Source organism: Hyla sarda, chromosome 11, assembly GCF_029499605.1.
Source record: "Hyla sarda isolate aHylSar1 chromosome 11, aHylSar1.hap1, whole genome shotgun sequence".
Taxonomy (NCBI): domain Eukaryota; kingdom Metazoa; phylum Chordata; class Amphibia; order Anura; family Hylidae; genus Hyla; species Hyla sarda.
The window spans coordinates 85,919,348-85,946,081 of NC_079199.1; the positions used below are offsets into that span (position 1 = coordinate 85,919,348).

The 26,734-nt window shown below is 46.9% G+C and overlaps 1 protein-coding gene across 1 annotated transcript in view; it reads right to left on the reverse strand.

Moving 5' to 3' along the window:
• Window positions 1–26,734, reverse strand: part of LOC130295667 (uncharacterized) — a 114,783-nt gene that overhangs the window by 15,500 nt on the left and 72,549 nt on the right. Inside the window, exons 22-34 of the mRNA XM_056546661.1 lie at window positions 25,835–25,930; window positions 25,073–25,177; window positions 24,042–24,137; window positions 17,341–17,454; window positions 16,434–16,508; window positions 15,791–15,892; window positions 14,603–14,698; window positions 12,442–12,543; window positions 11,659–11,754; window positions 10,818–10,919; window positions 9,412–9,507; window positions 7,653–7,754; window positions 9–104 (exon numbers count right to left, since the gene is read on the reverse strand). Of these exons, the coding sequence (XP_056402636.1) occupies window positions 9–104; window positions 7,653–7,754; window positions 9,412–9,507; window positions 10,818–10,919; window positions 11,659–11,754; window positions 12,442–12,543; window positions 14,603–14,698; window positions 15,791–15,892; window positions 16,434–16,508; window positions 17,341–17,454; window positions 24,042–24,137; window positions 25,073–25,177; window positions 25,835–25,930 (1,278 nt within the window). The remainder of the gene's footprint in view (window positions 1–8; window positions 105–7,652; window positions 7,755–9,411; window positions 9,508–10,817; window positions 10,920–11,658; window positions 11,755–12,441; window positions 12,544–14,602; window positions 14,699–15,790; window positions 15,893–16,433; window positions 16,509–17,340; window positions 17,455–24,041; window positions 24,138–25,072; window positions 25,178–25,834; window positions 25,931–26,734) is intronic.

A 26,734-nucleotide genomic window follows, 5' to 3' on the forward strand; every position in this document is an offset into this window, starting at 1 on the left:
GTAGTTACCTGCATCTATGGGTGGTTTTGTGTTATTGAGAAATCCACTGTTGGCACTCCAGGAACTAGGAAACTGCTCATTTTGCTTAAAACGACTGCCAGTGTCTGTAAGATAATAAGGAGATTTTTTAACACTTACCATAAAATCTCTTTCTCGAAGGATCCATTGGGGGACACAGACCGTGGGTGTATGCTGCTGTCTCTAGGAGGTATGACACTATGGCAACAAAGAAGTCGGCAACTCCCAGCAGAATATACCCGCCTCCAGGCCCTGAGGTAATCAGTTTTAGTACCAGAGCAATAGGAAAGGACCGACAGGTCAAGGAAAAAACACGAACTGTCCGAGAACCAGAAGAAAATATATAACTGAACACACCCTCGGACAGAGAACCAAAGAGAAACCCAAAAGGGCGGGAGCTGTGTCCCCCAATGGATCCTTCGAGAAAGAGATTTTACGGTAAGTGTTAAAAAAATCTCCTTTTCTCTATCGGCTCCATTGGGGGACACAGACCGTGGGACGTACCAAAGCCGTCCCTTGGGTGCGCAGATAGTCAGGCAGATGGCTGTTCCACTGCTGCCTGCAGCAGTTTACGGCCCAGACTAGCATCAGCCGATGCGAAGGTATGAACCCGGTAGAACCTCGAGAAAGTGTGCAAAGACGACCAAGTAGCCACCTTGCAAATCTGCGAGGCCGAGGCTTTGTTCTGGAGAGTCCAGGATGCCCCAACAGAAAGGGTAGAATGAGCCACAACCCTGAAGGGAGGAATCTTCCCCCTACAGCGATAGGCTTCCGAAAAGGCAGACCGGATCCACCGAGAAGTGGTAGTCTTGGAAGCAGGTTGTCCCTTACGACGACCTTCCGTAAGGACAAAAAAGGAATCGCACTGACGAAACGAAGAAGAGATAGAGAGGTAATACCTAACAGCCCAAACCACATCCAGTTTGTGGAGTAAATGCTCCCTAGAATGAGAAGGAGCGGGACAAAAGGACGGAAGAACAATGTCCTCATTGAGATGAAAGGCCAAATCATCCTTAGGCAAAAAGGAAGGATCTGGCCGGAAGACAACCTTGTCCAGGTGAAGCACCAGAAACGGAGAACGTCAGGAGAAAGCTGCCAATTCAGACACTTTACGAATGTAGGAGATAACAACAAGAAAATGCCACTTTCCAAGAAAGGAGGCACAGGGACACCTCCCCAAGGGGTTCAAAAGGTTCACCTTGGAGTACCCCCAGAACCAGATTCAAGTCCCAAGGGGGAGAAGGTGACCGATGAGGAGCGGCAGCATGCGCCACTCCTTGAAGGAAGGTCCGGACATGAGAATTATAAGCCAGAGGACGCTGGAAAAGAATAGAAAGGGCCGAAACCTGACCCTTAAGGGAACTGAGAACCCCAGTTCCAATCCCGACTGCAAGAAAGAGAGAAGACGGGAAACCGAAAAGGTAACAGGACACAAGACCTGAGCTTCACACCAACTAAAATAAGACCGCCAGGTACGGTGGTAAATTTTTGCCGAGGAGGACTTACGAGCCTTGAGCATGGTGCGAATGACTTGGGAAGAGAAACCGCGGCTCTCAAAACCACGCCGTCAAAGCAGAGACGGTAATAGGGGTGGCACAGGAGACCTGAGATAGGAGGTCTGGACGATAGGGAAGTTTCCTCAGGACCCCGAAAAGAGAACAAAGGGAGGAAAGGAAAGGAAAGATAGGGCAAAGTCCGACCACCAAATAGACAAGGTAGGGCAAGGCTCGACCAAGAGAGAGGAACGCTTCGGTTGTGGTGGGACAAGCAGAGGTCCACGCCTGGAGCGCCCCAGGGGTTGCAGATCACAGCAAACACCCCTGGATGTAGGGACCAGTGGCCTTGGACGACTGAAGACCGGCCGAGAAGATCACATCCCAGGGACGGCCAGATTGAAGATAACTGAGATGGCCGGAAACCTGAGTTCCGTCCAGGAGGGAAATTCCCAAGAAGCAAGCAAAGAAAGAATTGCCCTAGGGCCCAAAATGTTGAAGGGGAAAAAGCTTCTCGGAGGGCCAAGACCCCAGACCGGGCGGTCCCTGAAAATACCTCCCCAGCCTGACAGACTAGCAGGGATAGACAGGAAGGAACACCTCCGAAAAAAAATGAGGGGGAAAACGAAGCCACCATAGAAGGGATCAACAAGACTGACGAGAGAGAACGATCTTGCGGCCGAGAGACAATGGAGACCTGTCACACAGGAAAAAAATCACCAGTTGAAGAGGTCGATGAAACTGGGCAAATGGCACGGCCTCCACGGCCGCCACCAATCGACCCAGGACATCCATGCAAAAGCGAATGGAAACTGGAGCAGGGAGCCAAAGGCATCAGACTCTTGAAAAGAGTCGGAGTCGAAAGCAGGCAGAGGCAGCATCGAACTGGAGCCCCAGGAAAGCGGTTGGGCTAGTCCCAAATGACCATCCAACCGAAGTGAGAAAAGGTCTGGAGGTTGAGACTAAGACTCCAGGATCTGGGTCCTGGCTGGAGCTCAGATCAGGAGGTAGTCCAAATAAGGAATCACGGAAACAACTGTTGTCCGTAAAAAGGCTATCACAGGCACCAGGACTTTGGTAAAGGTCCGCGGAGAAGTGGCCAGACCGAAATGGATAGCCACAATAGAAAATGACCGTCCAGAACTGCAGAGCGGAGGTACCGCTGATGACCGGGAAACAATGAGAAGTGGAGGCAGGCATCCTTGATGTCCACCGAGGAACGAAAACTCCCCTTGAACCATGGACGCCAGCACCGAACGGAGAGACTCCATTCGGGATGGGAACGCAAGATGCTGGCTGAGATACTCGAGAACCAAGACTGGGCAAACAGAAACGCCTTTCTTGGAGACACAGAGAGGTTGGAATAAACCTCGAAAACTTTCCCCTGAAGCTGCATGTCAAGGCATCCCGGAGGGTAAGAGGCGACACACCACCCGAGAGAGGTCGGCGGGTGGGTGCGACCCTTCAGGCCGAGGAAGGCCTATGGGTGCCTGATGGGGCCGCAAAACGGCCGAAACGGATAGCCGACCTCCGGGAGGAATGGGATCCGAAAGAGGAGCCCTCTTCCCATGAAGGCGCCTGGCTGGACGCTTTGTTGGTACCAAAGGTCCGAAGAACCGGAAGGAGAACTTACGATGGAAAGCGGTTCTGTGAGTCTTACCAGAGGTAATAAAGAACTCTTTTTCCGCCCGTCGCCTCACTTCCTGAAGGTGGTGTCCGCATTCCAGGCTTAAAGCCACATGAAGGGACGGTGGCTACCAGGTAGCTTGTGGTAAAGGCAGCACAGTGGCTGCACATGGAAGCAGAACACAGAAAAATCTCCGGGTGCGGAGCAGCGGAGAGCTAGATTAAATAAATCCTCCGGAGGGATCTTGAAGACTACCCTGGCGGAGTTGGAAGACCATACTAAAAGGGCCTTTGACACCCAGGCAGAAGCAAAAGTAGGAAGAACCTGCTGCCTCAAGGGCAGATATTGCCAAAATATCCACCTTCATGTCCGCTGGATTCTTGAAGGCAGCCGCATCAGCCAACGGCCGGGTAGGCGCCTTAGAGAGGCGGGAGACCGGCGGATCCACAGTTGGAGAGGAGGTCCACCAAGCAATGAGGTCCTTGGCGAAGGAATACCGCGCTTGAACCTTCTTAGTTTCCTGAAACTTCTTGATAGGGTGACTTCAGGCGGATACCCGCAGGGCGTAAAATTCAGCGTGAGAGCTGAAAGTCTTGAGTGCTGGTCTGGCACAAAGAAAGGAGACTTCTGGAGCCACGTTCGAATCTCCTGGGTCCTTTAGATGGAAGGTGTCTCTTATGGCCGCAACCACTGAGTACACCACATCAGGCACATCCGTGGGGTCCACTGAGTCGGAGGCCGAATCAGAAACCTCATCCACAAGTTCTCCAGGTGAAGGGGAACAAGGTGAGGATGCCCTGGAAGAGGTCGGACACGATGAAAGGAAACTTCTGGACCATGTCCGAAGTTCCTGGGTCCTTTAGCTGGAAGGTGTCTCTTAAGGCCGCAACCAATGAGTACACCACATTAGGCACATCCGTGCGGTCCGAGGCCGAATCAGAAACTTCTTCCACAAGTTCTCCAGGTGAATGGGAACGTGTGAGGCGGCCCTGGATGAGAGAGAGAGAGAGACGGACCTGGTACGCGGGTCTGGAGAGCCAGAGCGGCGACCCTGGGAGCATTCTCTAGAGGAGCGACGCTTGCTACAGGTCGGAGTAACGGGGCGATGCCTGAGAGGGGAGCGCCCGTGCCTGCCAGAAAACTTGGGGGATGAGTCAGATGACACACCCCTATGATGCTGCGAGAGCGTCAGAATAGGGGGAGAGCGGGACCCTCCGGAGGGCTGGTGTAGGGAGGGCCTCTCCAAGGCAGTCCCACATAATGGGAGACCTGAGCCAAGTCAGATATAGACTGGGAGAGGGAGGGAACCCAGGCTGGAGGGGCGGCCGAACCCACCGGGTCTGGAAGAACAACTGGGGTAGAGTAGCAGGGGGGTCTGGGGGAGCAGTGGAGCAGGCAGAACAAGTGGTTCAGTAGAACCAGACAGTTTAGAGTTACAGTATTAACAGAATAAAGGAGTGGCTAACACTCCAGTTAACTGTTTAGAGGGAGGCCGTTCTGGGCCTCTCTCACCCTGGGTGGGCGGAGCTAACGCGCACCAGGCCGCCGAAGTATTAACGAGAAGTCCTGTAATGGCGCTCGCTCCTTGCCCCGAGCGCACATACGAATGCATGTGCGCTAGTGGGGAATTGAGTGGACTAGACACCGCCGGCAGCAGCCGCTGCCGAAAGTGTAGGTAAGACGGCGCTCAGAGCGCCCGCATAGAAGAATGCCGCGGCTGTCAGCCGCTTCAATGTAAAAAACACACACACAGTCGTTCCACACACATATATATATATATATATATATATATATATATATATATATAAAAGAATAAAGTGTAGAAAGTGGTGCCCCATTCAAACTGCCACTGCTCACCCCAGTAATAAAGGACCCCCTGTCCAGGCCAGCCCCATTAGACCCATGAGAAAGGTGGGACAAAAACTGAGGGTCTCCAGATGTTGCAAATCTGCACCTAAGGAGAAAGGGAAATATACTCACCTTAGTCAGAAGAACTTACCTCATGAAGTCTTCCTATGAAGTCTTCAGCCAGCTTTTATCACCTGCATCATGCCGGGCTACCATGCGCGAGCGAGGCAAGCAGGGAGATAGGGTGACCCGGACCCATGAGGTACAAACCCAGGCACTGACCGTTGGCGAGAGGGGGTGAACAGCACATATACTCAATGTCTGTGCCCCCTTACTCGCAATGGGGAAACAGTGAGCCGCAGTTCTTGAGTCCCCACCTGAAAACAGGAAAGAAAATTGAATAAAAAATCATCACTAAATCTAGGAAAATAAAAAAAACATAAGACCTGGTCTGGAGAGAACTTCAGACCATGTCCACCTCCTTAGACACTAAGCTTAAAACTGATTACCTCAGGGCCTGGAGACGGGTATATCCTGCTGGGAGGAGCCGACTTCTTTGTTGCCATAGTGTCATACCTCCTAGAGACAGCAGCATACACCCACAGTCTGTGTCCCCCAATGGAGTCGATAGAGAAAATATAATTATAACAGTGATACCTCATACTACTCACATACAACTACAAGCACAGTAAAAACATGTGGATCCATCTATATCTGAACTGACTCCTGGCACAATGAACACTCAGTTGCCCATGTAACAGAAGACTCAGTTGTAACACACTCAAACAATAACCTGGCAGCATATTGGGAGAGGAAAAGCAGAACTAAGGGGGCAAGTCCCTACTAAACTGTACACTACACGGGCAAGGGGCTGAGTCTGGGATACTAGCAAATGTCCCCAGCGCAGAAATGCATCACCCTTGACATCTTCTGCTTTCTGTCAGTATATGCCTCAACTGCTACACTATATAGGGGCCGTGTGGTTGTGCTCAGGGGGCTGCAGGGAAGAACAGACAGCCTGGACTGAACTGTTGCCTGGTGTCACGGGGCCTGCCAGTAGGACCAAAGGAACAATAGTTCGCTCCAGCATGGACCGTGCCTTGGTCTCATAGGGAGAGATCGGAGTGGGTCTAAAAAAGTGGAGCACTTAGTCATGCAACTTCCATGGTATATCCTGGAGTCAGATGCGGATTTAAAAGGTATAGCTGCAAATTCTCCCTTAATAACCTATAGTAAGAATCGCATGATAGGGGATATTCTCCGCCCATCTGCTACAAAGATACAGGAACAACCGGAATCAAGTAGTAATTGGCTAACAAACATGACCCCCAAAGGAAACTATCCTTGCAAAAAAAATTCTTTTTGCCCCCAGAATTTAGCCACTAAGACCATTTAATTAGGAAGTCATCTTCATACCATCAATGACTTGGTGACTTGCCGCACCTCTTACCTCGTTTATGTCATTGTGTGTCCCTGTGGCTTCTTTTATGTGGGAAAAACTATCCGCCCCCTATTTGTTCGTTTTGGCGATCATATTAGGTCTATTCGAACAGGGATAGGCGCACCTAGTTTGATCGCCCACATAAAAGAAGCCCACCATAGTGATCCACGAGTCCTAAAATTTGCTGGCATCGAAAGAGTTAAATCCCTACCGAATGGAGGTGATAGTCATGCTGCCCTGTTGAGAAGAGAAGCAGCGTGGATTCTGAAACTAGATGCAGCAGGTGTTTTGGGACTTAATGATCGAGTAGAGCTAGCCCCTTTTCTCGATCAGTAGGATTTTTACAAAAAAACACTGATATTTAGATCTGTTATTTACAGAAACATGTGTCGAGATCTACCTACTTACTATCGGCCCGTGAGGTGATGATTGGTGTTGTCCTTGTATTGTTGATTATTGCACATGTTGTTTTGTTTTGATCACATGACCCTTTTGTTAGGGCACATGATTATGACGCCGACGCCCCCCTTGACGCTGATAAATTGCGTCACCGGAGAGCACCAGGTTTGTATACCGGCTGGAAGAAGTGCCTTAGTGGCGTGAAACAGTCTGTCCCAGTCCTATCCCCCGCCTCCACCCTCGCACCAGCTTGTTATACCTGACACTATGGAATAAATAATCGTTTGAATGGTGAGCGCAATCCTTGTTTTTCTTATCGTCTTTGCAACTTCCAAAGAGCCAATCGTGACGTACACAGAGATCCTGAGAGGTGCTTTTGCCCCTATAGCTGCCTAATTTGGAGGAACCTTGGATTGGATCCATTGGTTGCATGTGCCCTGACGTGTGGTAGTGATTGATTTCTTAGCCTGGTCATGGCTTCTCGGTGTTCTACTCCACTTCTCAGCTCTGCCTTATTGTAGTCCCACAAGGTGCTGCAGCGATCTTTTACTGTTTGGTGATCCTTAGAGTTTGCTTTATTTGCACAACTCTAAAAGGTTAGTGCATTGCTTGACGAGTGTGGGGCCCTGGGAAATTTGCTTTGTCAACCAACTATAATACGAGGAAGCCTCCTTGATGTATTTCTTTTTTTTCAGGTCTATGGTATAAGGATTCCCCCAAACAGCAAATCTCAGCCTCAAATCTCAGCTTCCTGAACCTCTATGAAAGGAAAGGCTTTTAAAGTGTTTTTAATACAAATCATTGTGCAAGTTGCAATGCTGGAAACCTGAATAACTGCCTGCTCCTTGCCCAAGCAGAGGTCTTGGTTCCTTAGAAGGGCTCAGATTATCAAATGTGGAGCCAGAATTTCCCTGAGTCTGATTGAAACCTGTGAAATGAAAAAATAAATGTTAAAATACCCTTAGATACTATGAGATTTTGCTACAAAAACTGCTTTAACACTGTTGGGCACAAAGAAATGCGAACTAAGGCTATGATCACATCTGTGTGGAAACATTTCAGAATCTGTAAAGAAAAAAAAAAAAAAAAAAAAAAACCTTACACATTGTGAGGTCTTGCAAAAGAAGCTGTTCACATTGGACAGTTTGATGGAAGCTTAGGCCCTTTCAACCTATAATACGTACTTAGGCTATGTTCCCATCTGTGCTGGAGGCTCCATGGTGATGTCTCATAACAAGTCAATAGGATCAGTTACATCTAACACTGTTTCATGGTTTCTGGATAAGAAGACCACAATGCAGATGTGACACAGCTGTGTGTATCTATTGCCTGATTTGTATAAAACACATATTTATCCCATTGGGATCATTGGGTCTCATTTACGAAGGTTTCTTTGAGTAGATTTTGTAGGGTTTTTGGTGTCGCATGTTCTCCACTTTGCTCAGAAAACCCGAAATGTGGTGTCTCTCCAAAAAGACTACATTTTCGAAAAAAAAAACTAAAAATTTACTAATGTTCCCACATAAAATGTGGTGGAAAAACCTGACAGCTCAGAGCACGAGTAAAAAAAAAAAGAAAAATGTAGGGAAAATCGCCAAATACAAGATACAATAGTAATGGAAAAATACCTGTCAGGAAATGAGGGCCATTGTGTTAGTAAATGAGGGCCACTGTGCAGGAGGGGGCAAGTGGGACAACAGGGCCCCAATAATTATTTCATTTCATACGAGAGAATGTGACCGGCTGCCTTTACTGACAAAACGTTCAGGTCACTCCAATCCTTATACAGTATTCTGTGATAAACAATTACAGCTGAAGGTGAAGAAAGGGAGGTCAGCGTCTGTGCACATCTCATCTATATGGACGGTAACATGGCAAGAGACCTTTTTGTGTAGTCTGTGACATCACAACATACCTCAATTTACTAGATAATTGATGGCCACAACAGAGCACTACAACACACAACTTGACAAGTCATACAGTTGTAAATAGCTAAGAATTGTTATTATAAGGTGTTAAATCACAATATGAAACTGTCCACACAGAGTACAGGCTGTAGGAACGTATACTGAAGACATATCTTTGTCCTTTTATTCTGTGGCTTTATTTCTATAAAAACTCGTTTTTTCAACAGTTACAAATAGCTTGAGAGGCGTGGCCTGTGGTTCACAATGCCCCAGGGCCACCGTGCCTCTTTTCGCCTATGGAACGTCCCTGTGTGACTGACACATAGGGTGATCCAGTGATGTAGGCGGAAAGAGGTGTGGTGGTCCCAGGGTAGAATGGTTAAAGATTCATGCTACATACCCACAGGCTCTACTGTAAAATGCTGCACCTATGGGGCTCTGCAGTCAGTACTAGAAGCATTAATGCTCCATTCAATGTCTAATAAGACTAACGGAGATAGCTGAGCAAAGCACTTCATCAATTTCACAGATTCTGAACAGAGCTGCAAGGCACATGTGTGACCCTCAAACTAGAGATCAGTGGTGACTATGGATAGGTGATAAACATTCTCCAAAATATCCAATGATGCATCAATATGACAATGTGTAATTTCTATGACCCTAAGCTTCTGCAGTTACCTGCTCCAGGCAGTGGTTTTGTCTTATCGTAATATCCACTGTTGTCAACCCGGGATCCAGGAAACTGCTCATTCTGCTTGTAATGACTGTCAGATTCTGTAAATGAATAACAATCAAATTATATAACACCATCTAAAAGGAGAAGAGTTTCGATTTTTGTGGTCCTGTAAAGAAAATTCCCACAGATAACTGGGACCTGCTCCATGATATAAGAAGAAAGCAAAGGGAAACCTACAGTAGTTATAGAGGGAGAGGACTCTTTAGTGACACAAGACTTTAAAGGGGTACTACTGTGATTTTTTTTTTTAAATCAACTGGTGCCACAAAGTTAAACAGATTTGTAAATGACTTCTATTAAAAAATCTTAATCCTTCCAATACATTTTATGGGCTGTATACTACAGAGGAAATGCTCTTCTTTTTGGATTTCTCTGATGTCACGACCACAGTGCTCTCTGCTGACCTCTGCTTTCCATTTTAGGAACTGTCCAGAGCAGTATATGTTTGCTATGGGGATTTTCTCCTGCTCTGGACAGTTCCAAAAATGGACAGCAGAGGTCAGCAGAGAGCACTGTGGTTGTGACAGAAGAGAAATCCAAAAAGAAAAGCATTTCTTCTGTAGTATACAGCCCCTAAAAAGTACTGGAAGGATTAAGATTTTTTTAATAGAAGTAATTTACAAATCTGTTAAACTTTCTGGTACCAGTTAATAAAAAAAATAAAAAGTTTTCCACGGGAGTACCCCTTTAAATGGGTTGTCCAACTTATAGGACAATAACAAAAAAATAGGAAAGACAACCCCTTAAAGGGGTACTCCGCCCCTAGACATCTTATCCCCTATCCAAAGGATAGGGCATAAGATGTCAGATCGCCGCGGTGCTGCTGCTGGGGACCCCGGGGATCGCTGCTGCAGCACCCCGCTATCATTACTGCGCAGAGCGAGATCGCTCTGCACGTAATGACGGGCAATACAGGGGCCGGAGCATCGTTACATCACGGCTCCACCCCTCGTGACGTCACGGCCCGTCCCCGTCAATACAAGTCTATGGAAGGGGGCGTGGCGGTCGGCACGCCCCCTGCCATAGACTTGCATTAAGGGGATGGGCTGTGATGTCATGAGGGGCGGAGCCATGACGTCACGCTGCTCCGGCCCCTGTATCGCCCGTCATTACTAACAAAGCGAACTCGCTATGTGCAGTAATGATGTCGGGGTGCCGCAGCGGCGATCCCCGGGGTCCCCAGCAGCGGGACCGTGGCGATCTAACATCTTATCCCCTATCATTTGGATAGGGGATAAGATGCCAGGGGTGGAGTACCCCTTTAAATAGTATTACCAATGTAAAGCACAGCTGAGAGAAGAGCCTTTTCCAAAATTTCTCCTGAATAAAAAATCACAATAGGGGATACCTGAATATCTGCCTGCTCCTTGTCCAACCAGAGGTCTTGCATCCTTAGAGGGGCCTGGATTATCGAATCTGGAGCCAGAAGTGCCCTGGGTCTGATTGAAACCTGTGAAATGAAAAAAATTATGAAATCTCAGAAGAGAAGCTGCTCCAATGCTATTCACACTGGATAGCATGATGGCATCTTAGGGGCATGTACTGTTAACAATAGGCATAATAGAATGCCATCTTAGGCTATTGTTCACATCTCTGCTGGAGGCTGCATTGCAGATTTGTCATGTTTTATTGGAAGAAAAGCACTGTCTAATAATAAGTATATAGGCTCAGTTAGTTGTCACAAGTGGTGGTCATGTGACAAATCACAATGCAGATATGACAGAGCCATATATATTTTTACACACATTTTGCCTGAGGGGGTATGGGGGATGTCAGGGCTCCAATAACTATTTGATAAAATATGAGAGTCGATGTAACAGGTTCTCTTGATACAACAGAATATACAGGGCTTCATATACAGTATATTGTGAGACGTGATAACTGCACAAACTTCTCTGGATCCCCCATACTAGTGAGCAACGGAGACTGGGAATATGTGATAAGCATTCTCTATAGCAGTGGTCTCCAACCTGTGGACCTCCAGATGTTACAAAACTACAACCCCCAGCATGCCCGGACAGCCGTTGGCTGTCCGGGCATGCTGGGAGTTGTAGTTTTGCAACATCTGGAGGTCCACAGGTTGGAGACCACTGCTCTATAGGATAACTCCTAACACATTCACTAAAACATCCAATGATGCATCAATATTATAATCTCTAACTTCTCTGACCCTGAAAATCTGTACTTACCTGCTCCAGGTAGCGCTTTTGTCTTATCGGGGTATAAACTGTTGTCAGCCCAGGAACCAGGAAACTTCTCATTCGGCTTATAATGACTGTCAGGTTCTGTAAATGAATAATGATAGAATTATAACACAATCTCAAGGAGCAGAGTAATTATTTTGGTCGCACTGGAAAGAAAATACCAGCGATTACTATCTTTGTTCCATGTCATAGGAATAAAGCAGAGGAAGAGCTGCAATAGTAGATAGTGAGGACCCTACCAAACAGCTCCACATAGCTGAACTCTAAGTGTCTTATAAAGAGGAGTAGGATATCGGGGCTTATTTCCTATATTTTCAGGTCTTGAATGGGATGAGGCTTTAAATGGCTTGTTCAACTTATTAAAAAATGTCCTACCCCTTGATGACAAAAATAAAAATCCCTCTTTTCACTAGCTCAGTGTTAGAAATCCTTGTCACTCTCTTGTGATGGGAGATGATTGGTCCGTCTGCTTATGCAGCCTTGAGTCATCTCTTGTCCACGAGTCCGTGACTCGTGGACAAACCTGATGATGCTGCAGGACTGGTTAGTGTCCCGGTAGGTATGGAGACCCCTAGTGGTGGGATTTTCAGGAGCAGTTTTCTTTATTAAACATTCAAAAAATTTTAAACAACTATAAAAAATAGGTCTTTAGTTTTCATCAGTAACAACAATAAAAGGTTTTAAGATCTGACAGTGGCCAGTTAAAGGAGAGGCTTTCACAACATTATGCATGTGAATCAGAGCTGTGCAAGTCATAATGTGGGATACCTGAATATCTGCCTGCTCCTTGCCCATACATAGCTCTTGGTTCCTTAGAGGGACCCAGATTATCATATCTGGTATCAGAAATGCCTTGAGTCTGATTGAAACCTGTGAAATAAAAACAAAATTGTTAAAAAAGACCCTTCGATATTGTAAGATCTTGCTACAGAAACTGCTTTGACACGGTTCACACCGGAGAGCACGACAGTGTCTTAGGTGCATGCACCTTTAACAATGGGCACAAAGAAGTGCCGACTTAGGCTATGATCACAATTGTGTTGGAGACTACATAGAAAATGTTGTTGCCTTTGAAAGGAAGAACAGTGATGTTTAATAATAAGTTAATAGGATCATCTACCATTTCTGGTCAAGACCAGTATATGGAGGGTTAATTTTCAATATGGAAGGTTAATTTCAATTGGATTAACCTAGGGGTAATCCAAAAGTACCCTAATTTCCAATATACTTATTTTTAAAATATTCCCATAAGCTTTATGTCATTTATATCACTACACCCTGTATTAAAATTAGAGTGCTGAAAGCGGCTGAGTCCTTTTGTGTACAATGATCTGTTGGACAGATTCTCCGACAACAGTGTAAATTGTTAAACAGTTTAGGTTTGTCTGCAGGTCACACTTATTTCTGTATTCCGGCTCAGCACTCTGTATTTAAAAACTCCTACTCTGCCCCTTCGACATGTTTTGCTACGTAAGTAGCTTTATCAAGAGGCCCACCGCCTCTTGATAAAGCTACTTACTAGGGATCGACCGATACTTATTTTTTAGGGCCGATACCGAAACTCTGTGAACTTTGAGGCCGATAACTTATACCGGAATATCGGTATAAGCTATCAGCTATTCAACCCCCCCACCCCCCCCCCCACCAGAAGCCGCTGCAGATCAATGATTTAAAGCGGGCGCTTTAAATCAATGAACTGCAGCGGCTTTTGCAGGGCCAGAGACCGCCACCACCACCCCCTTCTCTCCTCCTGCCTGTCCTGGGGTCCTCCCTAGTCCAACCACCACCGCCGCTGCCCCCCTGCCTATCCTCTGGCCAGAGACCACCGCTGCCCGCTTCTCTCCCCCTGCCGATCCAGAGTCCAACCACCGCCGCTGCCCCATTACCTCCCCCATCCCCGGTTTTATAATTACCTGTTCCCAGGGTCCGCGCTACTTCTGGCTCCGTCGGTGTCCTGAGCCGTCACTGTGCGCACTGACAGTGACGTCGCGTTGAGGACGTCACTTGTTATTGCGCAGCGCACAGCAATAGCGCAGGACGCCTCAGGAGCCAGAAGTAGAGCGGACCCCGGGAACAGGTAATTATAAAATCGGGGATGGAGGAGGCAATGGGACAGCGGGGACAGTGGTGGCGGCGGTCTCTGGAGAGGGAGGCGAGGCGGGGCATTATTGGCATGGTAATTGCCGATACCGATAACGTCCTAAATCGTGAATATCAGCCGATAATATCGGCCAAACTGATAATCGGTCGATCCCTACTACTTACGTAGCGAAACATGTCGAGGGGGGGCAGAGTAGGAGTTTTTAAATACAGAGTGCTGAGCCGGAATACAGAAATAAGTGTGACCTGCAGGCACACCTAAACTGTTTAACAATTTACACTGTTGTCGAAGAATCTCTCCAACAGATCATTGTACACTAAAGGAATCAGGGGCTTTCAGCACTCTAATTTTAATACAGGGTGTAGTGATATAAATGAAATAAAGCTTATGGGAATATTTTAAAAATAAGTATGTGGGAAATTAGGGTACTTTTGGATTACCCCTAGGGGAATCTATAGGAAAATAATAGGATCATCTAGGTACCACCAGTGTTTGATTTAGCAGTGCATCATGGTTTCCTCTTCTAAAAAAAGCAACAGAGCTGTATTTATTGCCTGATCTGTATAGAACACATTTATATGCACATCTTGCAGGGAGGCAAGCAGGACAACAAGGCCCCAATAATTATTTTATATGATAGACCATGTGTAACTATGGCTCCATTTAAACTCTTCTAGGATGATGACCCCCATACCAGACATCAGTGGGGACTATGGATAGGTGACAAACATTCTCCATAGGATAATCCCTTGCACATTAACTAAAACATCTAATAATGCATCAATATGATAGTTGGCAAAATCTCTGATCCTAAACATCTGCACTTACCTGCTCCAGGTAGTGGTTTTGTCTTATCGGGGTATAAACTATTATCAACCCGGGAACCAGGAAACTTATCATTCTGCTTATAATGACTGTCAGGTTCTGTAAATGAATAATGATAAAATTATAACACAATCCCAATAAACAGCATTGCAACTTTAGTAGTCCTGGAATTAAAATAACCAGCAGTTACAACAAAGGAATAAAGCACAGGGAGAGTTACAATAGTTGTAGATAGTGAGGACGCTACCTAACAGCTGATCTCTGAGTATTATATGAGGAGAGTAAAATATAGGGGCTTATCTCCTATATTTTCAGGTCTTGGGTGGGGTGAGGAAAAATATAAAAACCCTGCGTCGTTGCGATGCATGGCGCGGCGCACTGACGTCATGCGCCGCGCCGTGCAGCGCATAGCAACGACGCAGGGGACGCACGCCGGAGGCCTGCAGCAGCGCGGACCCGACCCCGGCAACAGGTAATTATGCCACCGGGGATGGGGGGAGGCAACAGGGCAGCGGCGCTGGCAATGGGTGCCGCTGCCCCTTCTCTCCCCCTGGCTATCGGCGCCCCATGGGGCGCCGACACCGATAGTCAGGGGGACAGAACGGGCAGCGGCGCCGATAGCCAGGGGGAGAGAAGGGTCGGCAGCAGGGCTCTAGACCCCAGGAAAGGCAGGGGGAGAGAAGTGGGCAGCGACGGCCTCTCTCCCCCTGCCTTTCCTGGGGGTGTATCGGGGTATACACGCACCCTCATTTTACCATGGATATTTGGGTAAAAAACTTTTTTTACCCACATATCCTTGGTAAAATGAGGGTGCGTGTTATAGGCCAGTGCGTGGTATACCCCGATAAATACGGTAAGTGTGGAGTAGTTTTACGAATTGAAAATGATTTCAGTACTGGATATTGCTCTCACCATTTTACTGAGAGGAGGAAAAATAAATAACATGTTCAAGAAAAGCAAATGGCTTTGGGAAAACAAGTGGAACAAAAAAAAATTTTTTCTCCAATTTTTCTGCCCCCCCCCCCCAGTCATAACTAAAGTGAGTATAGCTCATATTTTTGCACAAGAAATCTAATAAGTAAGGAAATTCATAAACAGCTTTAATAGTATTACCACCGTTAAGCAGAGAAGAGAGGCTTTGACAACATTTCTCATGTGAATCACAGCTGAGTAAGTCCAAATGCAGAATACCTGAATATCTGCCTGCTCCTTGCCCCATCAGAGGTCTAAGTTCCTTAGAGGGGCCCAGATTATCTAATCTGGTACCAGAAATGCCCTGAGTCTGATTGAAACCTGTGAAATGAAAAAACAAAGTTTTGATAATACCCATAGATATTGTAGATTATGCTACAGAACCTGCTTTGGCTCTGTTCACCCTTAATAACATGACAGCCGGCTTAGGCACATACACCTTTAACAATGGGCACAAAGAAATGTGAATTCACATCTGTGCTGGAGGCTCTAGATTTTGTCCTTTGTGACAGGAAAAACAGAGCTGTCAATAGGATTAGTTAGTCGCCATGGTGGTGCTACAGATCCAGCACTGCGTCATGTTTTCCTCTTATAGAAAAAACACAAAGCAGGTGTGACAGAGCTCTATGTATTTATGGCCTGATCTGTATATGACAGACCATGTCTGACCATGCCTACATTCAAACTCCTCTGGAATTGGGGCTTGGGCCCCCCTTACTAGAGACCAGTGGGGACTGCTGATAGGTGATAAACGTTGTCCATGTCATAACTGCTTTCACATTCACTAAAACATCCACTAATCCAACAATAATAATCAGTATGATAATTGTTAAATTCTCTGATCATGGACATCTGTAGTTACCTGCTCCAGGTGGTGGTTTTGTCTTATCGTGGGGACCAGGAAGCGGCTCATTCTGCTTATAATGACTGGCAGGTTCTGTAAATAAATAATAATAGAATTATAACACAATCTCAACGAGAAGCATTGCAATTTTGGTCACACTGGAAAGAAAATCACCAGCAATTACAGCATATGAAGAAAGCAGAGGGAGAGTTACAATAGTCCTATAGAGCGAGGACCCTACCAGCTTTCTGAACTCTGGGGTGTGATATGAGGAGAGTAATAGGATATTGGGGCTTATTTCCTATATTTTCAGGTCTTGAGGGGGGGGGGGGGGGTGAGGATTTAAATGTCCAACTTATGGGGAAAAATATCCTACTCTTTATTATTGTTCTAGTAACAACAATAGACACTATATTCACCAGTATAAGTGGCCGCAGCTTTGCTTACATGGCTGCAGTGGTAATGTCATGGCCACACTCCCTAGTGACATCACACCAAGCCCCCTCCATTCATGTCTATGGAAGGGGGCACGACAGCTGTCACGCCCCCTCCTATAGACATGAATGGAGGGGGCGTGGTATCACTAGGGGACGTGGCTGTGACGTTACGTCCCCGTCTGGTAGACAGCACCCTGCACAGAATGCCAGGGCTGCACCAAGATGGCGGGGGTCCCCAGCGACAGGACCCCTGCGATCATACATCTTATCCCCTATCTTTCGAATAGGGGATAAGATGTATAAAGCCGGAACACCACTTTAAACGAGTACAGCTGATATTTTTATATTAGAACACTTTTATATTAGAAGTAGTAGGAAATTAAGACAACCCTTTTAACCGTATTGCTAATGTAAAGCAGAGCTGAGAGGAGAGGCATTAATACATTTCCCACATAAATCATAACTTTGTAAGTCACAATGGGGGATACCTGAATATCTGCCTGCTCCTTGTCCAACCAGAGGTCTTGCTTCCTTAGAGGGGCCTTGATTATCATATCTGGAGCCAGAAATGCCCTGACTGTGACTGAAATGTGTTTCAGGACCTGAGGAATGAAAAAGAAGAATTTTTTTGTACTGACCGTAAATTCTCTTTCTCGTAGCCTTCATTGGGGAACACAGAGAACCATGGGTATTATGCTGCTGTCCACTAGGAGTCTGAGACTAGGCAAAAAAAGAGGTTTGCTCCTCCCAGCAGAAAATACCCGCCTTCAGGCACAGAGCTAATCAGTTGTGTCACAAAGCAGAAGGAGAAGACAAACAAAGGAGATTCATCCGAAGGACAAAAGTAACAAACAGGCAACAAAACAACCTGACCAGGAACCATAAATGGGTGGGTGCTGTGTTCCCCAATGAAGGCTACGAGAAAGAGATTTTACGGTGAGTACAAAGAAAATCTCCTTTTCTCGGTCGCCTTTTAGGGGGAACACAGAGACCATGGGACGTCCCAAAGCAGTCCCTGGGGTAGGAAAAACAACCGCCAGAAAGGGGAAGAGCAATTCAGGGACTGAACTATACCCAATCGCACAGGAACGTGGAAGAGGCCTAGGAGGAAACAGGAAACCCACCACCTGGAAACACCCACAAAACATGAGGGGAGAGCTAGGACCTGAAATGGAAGGAACCAAGCAAGGATGGTGGTCCAACCTCTAAACAAATGCAACATCTGGGGCCTGACGGCCAGACAGCCCCCTGGCCGGAGGGCGAACACCACAGAAAAAACATAAGGCACAGGACCACCGAGGCCTGGCCCAAACGTGGAAGAGAGAGCGACAAGATAACTCTAATTCAGGGGTTCCACAAAGCAAACAAACATGGCGAGGAAACTCCAGCTGCCAGAAGAGAAGCGTGCAGGACAGGCCCGAAGCGAGAGTCCCACTAGGAGGCCAGCTGCAACTACAGGACTGAGGCAGAGAAGAGAGAATGACAAGAAGGCGGCAGCTGAACATGCCCAGCAGAGTGCAAAACCTTCAGAAGGTGGAACTAGAAGCCGCCGGAAAAGGAGAAGAAAGACAGACAAACAAGATCCATGTCCAGGCCCAAACGCACAACACTCCGGCCCAGAAGACGACTAGGGCAGGAGCACATTGCTGACTGCTCGGACCGAGAGACCCGGACACCGAACCACAGTCCCAAGGCCATGCTGCCAAGGGACCGGGTGGAAGACGAAACTCAAAGAGCACACAGTATCGCCTGGAAAGGCGAGGAAAATTGAGGGCGACGGGAGTACAACACCCATCTAGGTGCGAATTGCCAGACAGAGGTAACCAGGAGGACAGAAGGGCCCTCGGCCACAAGGTCCGTTCACCCCAGAGGGAGACGATGAGAGACAAACAGGTCGGTAAGGAGGTTAGAACTATCTGGAAACCCTGGAACAGTCTTCATGAGAACCAGAGGGTCCTACATCCGGGAATAAGTTGAGGGACCACGGGGTCCCACACCAGAAGTGGCTAAGCAAGCCCAAGCCGGGGCAAAACGCCCCAGGTGAAGAGCCCTAGGCCGAAAAGAATAGGGAAACTACCTTGGAGACCGAGACATGTAACTGCCACCTGGAAGATAGCACAACACAAAGGGTCCAGAACAAGTAGGGACCACCATGAACGAAGTGGCCTACCCTTAGAGGGAACGGCAGGCAGAGCAACAGGCAACACTAGCACCGAGATCACTGCGCAGCCCAAGAACCCTCAGATACAAGGGACGAGAGGCTAGACAATTCCGAATAAGCATTGGATCCGAGCGGTCAGAACGGACTGGATGACTCCAAGGAAACACAGCCCAGAAGGCAAGGCACAGAGAGAGAGACAGAAGGGACCCAGCTCCGGTGTCAGTCCAGCGGAAACAATAAGGCACATAAACAGAAGACATTATCTGGGCGCAGGAGGTCGCCCACCAGACTGTTGTCCAGTCACTGAACAACTGACACCCACCCCGAAAGAGGACGGAAATGCCGCATCGAGACTGATGCAGAAACCACACAAGGACTGCCCGGATGTAGCCTAAGCAAGTTACCCTGAAGGAGAGTGCCACATGAGGGTCAGGTTAACTAGAGTAGAAACCACGCCAGGGTCACCAACACCCCACGCAGAAAAAACAGGGGGGGTGAGAGCAGTAACCATCCCAGCAGGAGAAAAAATAGGCCACCTACGAAACCTGCCCATGAGCCAGGGTGTGAAAAATTACTGCATGATGAATAGCAGGCATCGTATCGTAGGCAACAGAAATAGGTAGCAAGAAAACTAATACCCATGCCATGGAGAAAAATTTGATGGATGAACCAGCCAGAGCAGTAGAGTAGCTCACCATGATACCTTTTCTGGGAAGGGAAATGTGAACCCTGGACTAGCCAGAGTCGGAATCCACTAAGCCCCGACCTGTATACAATGTCAGTCCACGAATGACTGAACGACTCCCCCCGTGGAAGGGGGAAGAGAAAAGGCTCTAGTGACCCATGCAGGTACTCCGCAAACCTGCCCTTTCTATAAAAAAGGGGGGGGGGGGGGGGGGAGTACAGCAGGTAGTCCACAATGTACTGCCCCTATAAAACCATTGATACTTCACATAAGGAAGGGAGGAAAAGGACACCATGACTGTCCAGAGCCCGTTGAATACACAGGGTCACTCTACAGAGCCCCTCGTACCAGTAGAAGAGTACTAGAACCGCCACCGTGAAAGAGGCAATCACTGCATAGGCTTCTGACCAGGACAATAGCAGACATGACTGTACACCCATGGTACATAACACATGGCAGCGATAAAGGGGTTGCTGCTGCTTGCGAAGGTGGTACATTGCACCTGGAGGGACAGTAATAGGACACCTCCCAAAGGAAGTGGGGGGCCGGAATCTCAGCTGCAGTGTGGCAGACCGCACGTTCCCCTGTACGTGATAGAGAATGCTCAGCACACGCAGGATCACCCCATCGTCAACTCCCACATGCAGTGGGGTACCGGAACTGCCAGTGCAGATGTGACAGACATCGTGCTGTCTATGGGCATCACAGAGGGTCCAATTAGCATCGGTCCACTCACACGTATAGTGGGGAACCGGAACTGCAGCCACGGATGCAGCAGGTGTCAAGTATTCCCTAAGAGTTGTAGAGGGTCCAATATACGTTGCAACTCCCACTCACAGTGGAGTGCCGTAACTGCAAATGCAGATGTGGTAAACATCACGCCATCCATGGGCATCGCAGAGTGTCCAACCTACATCGGTCCACTCACACGTATAGTGGGGTATCGGAACTGCAGATGCGGCAGGCGTTACGTACTCCCTAGGAGTCAAAGAGGGTCTATTGTACATCGGTCTACTCTCACTCACAGCAGCTGTGGCAGATGACACACTCACCAGATTACACTGGATTAGCCTACGGAAGCTGCAGAGAATTTGTCACCCACGCCATGTCACCCTGTTCAGGTACCTCACACAGGTAGAGGGGAGAACGGAACTTCAGGCACAGCAGACCTGGCCCTGATGACCGGTGGCGAACGAAACAGACAGGTGCTGTCAGGTTTCCTGAAATTCCCCAAGGAATGATATGGAAGTCAAGCCATGCCGATGACTATCCCTAGGTCTGGACCACTGACAGGGAGGATGCAAGTTGCCAGGGGACTAAAGTTATGGAGCACCAGCGGGCAGCCGGGAATCGCAGCACGCTGGATACCGCGCCTCCCCGGAAGCCGTCCCATAAACCAGGCTGGGGACCAAACAGGGTCAGGGCTGCATGATCAGGGTGCCGGCAGCAGGGAAAAGAGAAGTAACGGTGCAAAAACGCGTCTCCCCAATGGCAGCCCCACGGACCAGGCCAGAGACTGAATGCCTGATTCGGCCGTCCCGTCCCCACTGCTGCACTGCCCGGCCACGGACCAGAGACCCGTTCCCATAGAAGGCCATGGACCGGAGACCCGTTCCCATAGAAGGCCATGAAATGCAGCCTCACTAAGCCTGCTGCAACACAGGTACAGGGGGGAGGGGAACCTTAGTCCGTCAGCCAGCTAGCCGACATGGGGTGAGAGGAGCTGGGGAAAAATGTCCATAGCTTAGTGGAGCTGGGGAGCTGAGTGGCCGGGTGAGGGAGGGAGACAGGCCACCGGACTGACCCCTACAGGTTTGGCGCTGGGGCCATGAGGGGTCTTGTCCAGAGCAGCCACCAGCAATGGCAGCCGAGGAGCTGGGCATAGTGTATAGGACCCCTAGAAGGTAGAGGAGGAATGGAAGGGGGAATGTAGTACATACTCACCCGCAGACCTCATCTTCCTATACTTACCCTGAAGTCTTCGGCCAGCTAAAAACCACGCTGCATCACACCAAACTGCCATAGTATGGCGGGCAGGGGCAAGTGGGGGACCCGGACCCAGCGTACTCTGCCAGGCGCTGGCTGTTGGAGAGAAGGGGTTAACGGCCCATACTCTATGCACCGTGCCCCTTCATCGCATGTGGGTGATCAGGTAGCGCCATGCTCCTGTCGCCCAACCTAGAAAAATAACTAAAGGGAAAAAACCTTATCTTAACATTCCTAGCTAGAAAATAATAAAACAGAAAACACCAGGTCTGGAGAGAACTCCAGACCTGTGTCTGCCTCCTACTGACACTAAGCTAAAAACTCACTGGCTCAGTGCCTGTAGGCGGGTATATCCTGCTGGGAGGAGCAGACTTCTTTTTTTTGCCTAGTGTCAGCCTACTAGTGGACAGCAGCATAATACCCATTGTGTCTGTATTCCCCAATAAGGCGACCAAGAAACATAATTGTTGAAAAGACGCTTAGATATTGCGATATCTTACAACAGAAGCTGCTCAGAAGCTGTTCACGCTGGACAACATGAAAGTGGGTTAGGCACATGCTCCTTTAACAACAGGCACAAAGAAATACCAACTTAGGCTACATTCACATATGTGCTGGAGCTTAAAGGTAGGTTTTGCTCTATTTTTGGGGATTTTGACAAAAAGAATACAGATGTCTCATAATAAGGCAATAGGATCAGTTAGATGCCACCAGTATCTGTTGTGTGACAGACCTGGCACTTCATCATGGTTTTTGCTTATGAACAGAATCACAAGGCAGATGTGACTGAGCCATTTGTATTTATTGCCTGATTGTGCAGGACACATTTATACACACATTTTGCAGGAGGCGGCAAGCAGGACAACAGGGGCTCAATAATTATTTAACCCCTTAAGGACACAGCCCATTTTAGCCTTAAAGAGGTATTCCGCTGCCCGGCATTTGGAACAAACTGCTCCGAACGCGGGATCCAGCGCCTGGAGCTCGTGACATCATTACCCCGTCCCCTCGTGATGTCACGCCCCGCCCCCCAATGCAAGTCTTGCATTGAGGGGGGCGTGACGTAATGAGAGGGCGGGGCAATGACGTCACAAGCTCCCGGCACTGGCTCCTGCTTTTGGAACAGTTTGTTCCAAACGCTGAGCAGCAGAGTACCCCTTTAAGGACACAGCCAATTAAAATGTTTGCATTTTCGTTTTTTTTCTCCTCGCCTTCTAAAAATCATAACTCTTTTATATTTCCATATACAGACCCATGTGAGGGCTTTTTATTTTATTTTTTTGAATTACCAATTGTACTTTGTAATGACACCATAAAATGGACGTCAAACCGAAAAAATTATGTGTATGAGGAAATTGAAAAGAAAACTGAAATTTTGCACATTTAGGAGGGTTTCATTTTTACGCTGTACACTATACAGTAAAAATGACAATTTTTTGTATTCTGTGGGTCAATATGAATATAATGATTCCCATAATAACATACTTTTCTATTATCGTACTGCTTTTATTTTTTCTATTTTTACATTTAACAAAATATGTAAAAAAAATTGCCCTATTTTTACCACCTATGACTTTCACTTTTTTTTTTGTATACGGGGCTGTATGAGTGCTCATTTTTTATGCCGTAATCTGTAGGGTTTTTTTTTGCATATATCTGAGTATTTGATCACATTTTATTATTTTATTTTGGAATGAGAGGTGACCAAAACAAAGCAATGTTGGACTTTTTTGTTTTTACATTTACGCCGTTCAACGTATGGAATCCTCTACATAAATATTTTTTTTTTTGGCCCCATAGGGAACTATTTAAAGCAATTATTTGATTGCTAATACTGTTCAGTGCTATGCATAGGCATGGCACTGATCAGTATTATTGGCGATCTTCTCTGGTCTGCTCCATGTCAGACCAGAGAAGACGACGCGGGGAAGATGGACGGAGGCAGGTGAGGGAACCTCCGTCTGCCATCTTGGCTGATCTGATCCCCGCGGCCATGCATTCATCTTGCTGCAGATGACGTGATCTGTATTGAGGAGTTAATGGCAGACATCAGCGTGATCGCAGTCGGGACCTGCAATGCATGATGTGAGCACCGACCCGATGTTCGCCTCCTGTATAGGATGTAAATGTATGTCCTGGTGCACTAAATACCATTGGATCAGGATGTACATTTACGTCCTATGTCTTTAGGAATTTAATATGACAGACCATGTGTCCATTCAAACTCCTCTGGGACTCAGGACCCTCCTACTAGTAATTAGTTGGGACTATGTAAAGGTGATAATTTCCACAAAACATCCAATAATGCATCTATATGATATACTGTAATTTCCCCCATCATGAACATGTGCAGTTACCTTCTCCAGGTAGCAGTTTTGTCTTATCGGGGTATAAACTGTTGTCAATCCGGGAACCAGGAAATGGCTCATTCTGTTTATAATGACTGCCAGGTTCTGTAAATGAATGACAGAATTATAACACAATCTCAGGGAGCAGAGTTGCTATTTTCATAGTGCGGGAAAGAATATCACCAGCGATGACAGACTTTTGCTTCATGTCACAGAAGAAAGTGCCGCTACTCCAGTCCTCACCTTTGGCTTTGTTTATATAGCTGTAGCAAAAACACCTGTATAAGGCTGGGTTCACATCATGTTTTTGCAATACAGTTTCCGTATCAGGGTTTTGATGAAAAACGGATTCCTCAAAACAACTAAAAAAAATTACTTTTCCCTCCATTATGAATAAAGTTTTACTTGTTTGATTGAAATTCCAAGAAAAAAACTGTGTAAAGTTAAAAACTGGTGAAATCGGTTCTGTATGGTTCCCATTGACTCCCATGTTAAATAAAAATAAAGAAGTATACATCTCAATACGTTTTTTTACCCAGACCAAAAACCGTGGTAGGCTACGGTTTTGGGTACGGGAAAAAAAACCTGACAAAACCGTCCAGGATCCAAAATGGACACAACCTGATGCATCTTTTGACATATGGTTTTCAATGGAGAGTCAATGGGTACAGTTTTCAATACGGTTCCATAAGGTTTTCAAATTGAAAACGTATACGGGAACTGTATTGCAAAAACGTGGTGTGAACCCAGCCTTAGTTATCACTGGCTTCAGTGTTCTCCTGCTGTATATTACAGAGGCCAGTGACTGTCTACAGAGGTGACTTGTGTATACGGGCATATTATCGTTGCACGCATGTAGAGAGATCCAGAGGAAAGGACTGATTAAACAGGTGGGTATAGCTTCCATTTTTGGTATTCTTAACAAGCAGTAGAAAAATTGGCCAACCCTTTCAATAGTATTACCAATGTAAATCCCAGGTTCCAGAGAGGCTTTCACAACATTTCTTATGTGGGTCACAAATGTGCACAATGTGGAATACCTGGATAATTTCCTGCTCCTTGCCCCATGAGAAGTCTTGAATCCTTAGAAGGATCTGTATTATCAAACCTGGAGCCTGGAATTTGCCTGAAATGTGTTTCTGAACCTGTAAAATAAAATAATATTACAAAACAAAACACATTAGATGATTTGAGGGGGGAAGATATTGTGACATCTGGCTACAAAAGCTGCTTTGACACTGTTGATGCTGACTAGACAGTGCATAGTGGCTTTGGTGCATGCCCCTCATGAATGATTGGTAACACAGCACATCCCAATATTATACTTTGTGAATACAGCAAATCCAGAGACTCACAATATCCTGGACAATAGACATTTAAAAAGTGACAAACATGTCACTTGTTCGTCATTGTTTAATAGGTGCTAATTTGGTAAGATTTACTTTGAAGGGCTGAAGCATTTCAATCATTTATCTGTGTAAAGCTATTGCACTAAAGCAGTGTTTCCCAATCATGGTGCGTCCAGCTGTTGCAAAACTACAATTCCCAGCATGCCCGGACAGCCAAAGGCTGTCCGGGCATGCTGGGAGTTGTAGTTTTGCAACAGCTGGAGGCACCCTGGTTGGGAAACACTGCACTACAGCATCACAATGTAGCATGCGATTCTACATACCAATCGGAGGCATATAGAGGTGCTGTCCATAGAAGACAATAAGCACCAAATTCTGGCCAGGTAAAACAGATCCGGAGCATCATCATGCAATAAAGCTGATGTCTTTCACATCCTCCATATTTACAATTACCTGAACCTAAGAGAGGTTTCATCTTATCAAGAGATCCACTGCTGTCAATCCTGGGACCAGGAAACTGCTCATTTTGGTTAAAACGACTGCCGGGTTCTATAAATGAATAAGATCATTACAAAGTAAGCTAATAAAACCTCATATTAATCACAAAAATCACAGGAAAAAAGGGATGCCTATTTATGAACAGACACCAACCCAGACAGTGTTTACAGCCTGTTCAGGATGTTGATGGGAAGAGTAGCTGTGGGGTCCTAGTGCACTGTACCATGGAGTGTCATAAGACTCCAACTACAGCACGGGAAGAAGCAGCCTGTGGAAGAGGAAAAAGGAAAGGGCTTCTTGGAATGGCAGGAGTGGACGGCCGCCAGAAAGCTGCAAACTGGATGTGATGTCACAGCCACGCCCCCTAGTGATGTCACACCCTCCCCCTCCATTCATTTCCATGGGAGGGGGCGTGAGGCCAAGATGCATAATGCCAGAATACCCCTTTAACTGGACAAGAATGAAATTGAATGTTGGGGATTGCCACTAACATTAAAAACACCACTCCTTTTGTGTAGGGATGGCTGTGTCGCTTGCTTACATTTAAAATTTAGAAAAAAGAGATTTTACGGTAAGTGTTAAAAAATCTCCTTCTCAAAGGATCCATTGGGGGACACAGACCGTGGGTGTATGCTGCTGTCTCTAGGAGGTATGACACTATGGCAACAAAAAAAGTCGGCTCCTCCCAGCAGGATATACCCGCCTCCAGGCCCTGAGCTAATCAGGTTGTGTACCAGAGCAATAGGAGAGGACCGACAGGTCAAGGAAAAAACACGAACTGTCCGAGAACCAGAAGAAAAAATATAACTGAACACACCCTCGGACAGAAAACCAAAGAGAAACCCAAATGGGTGG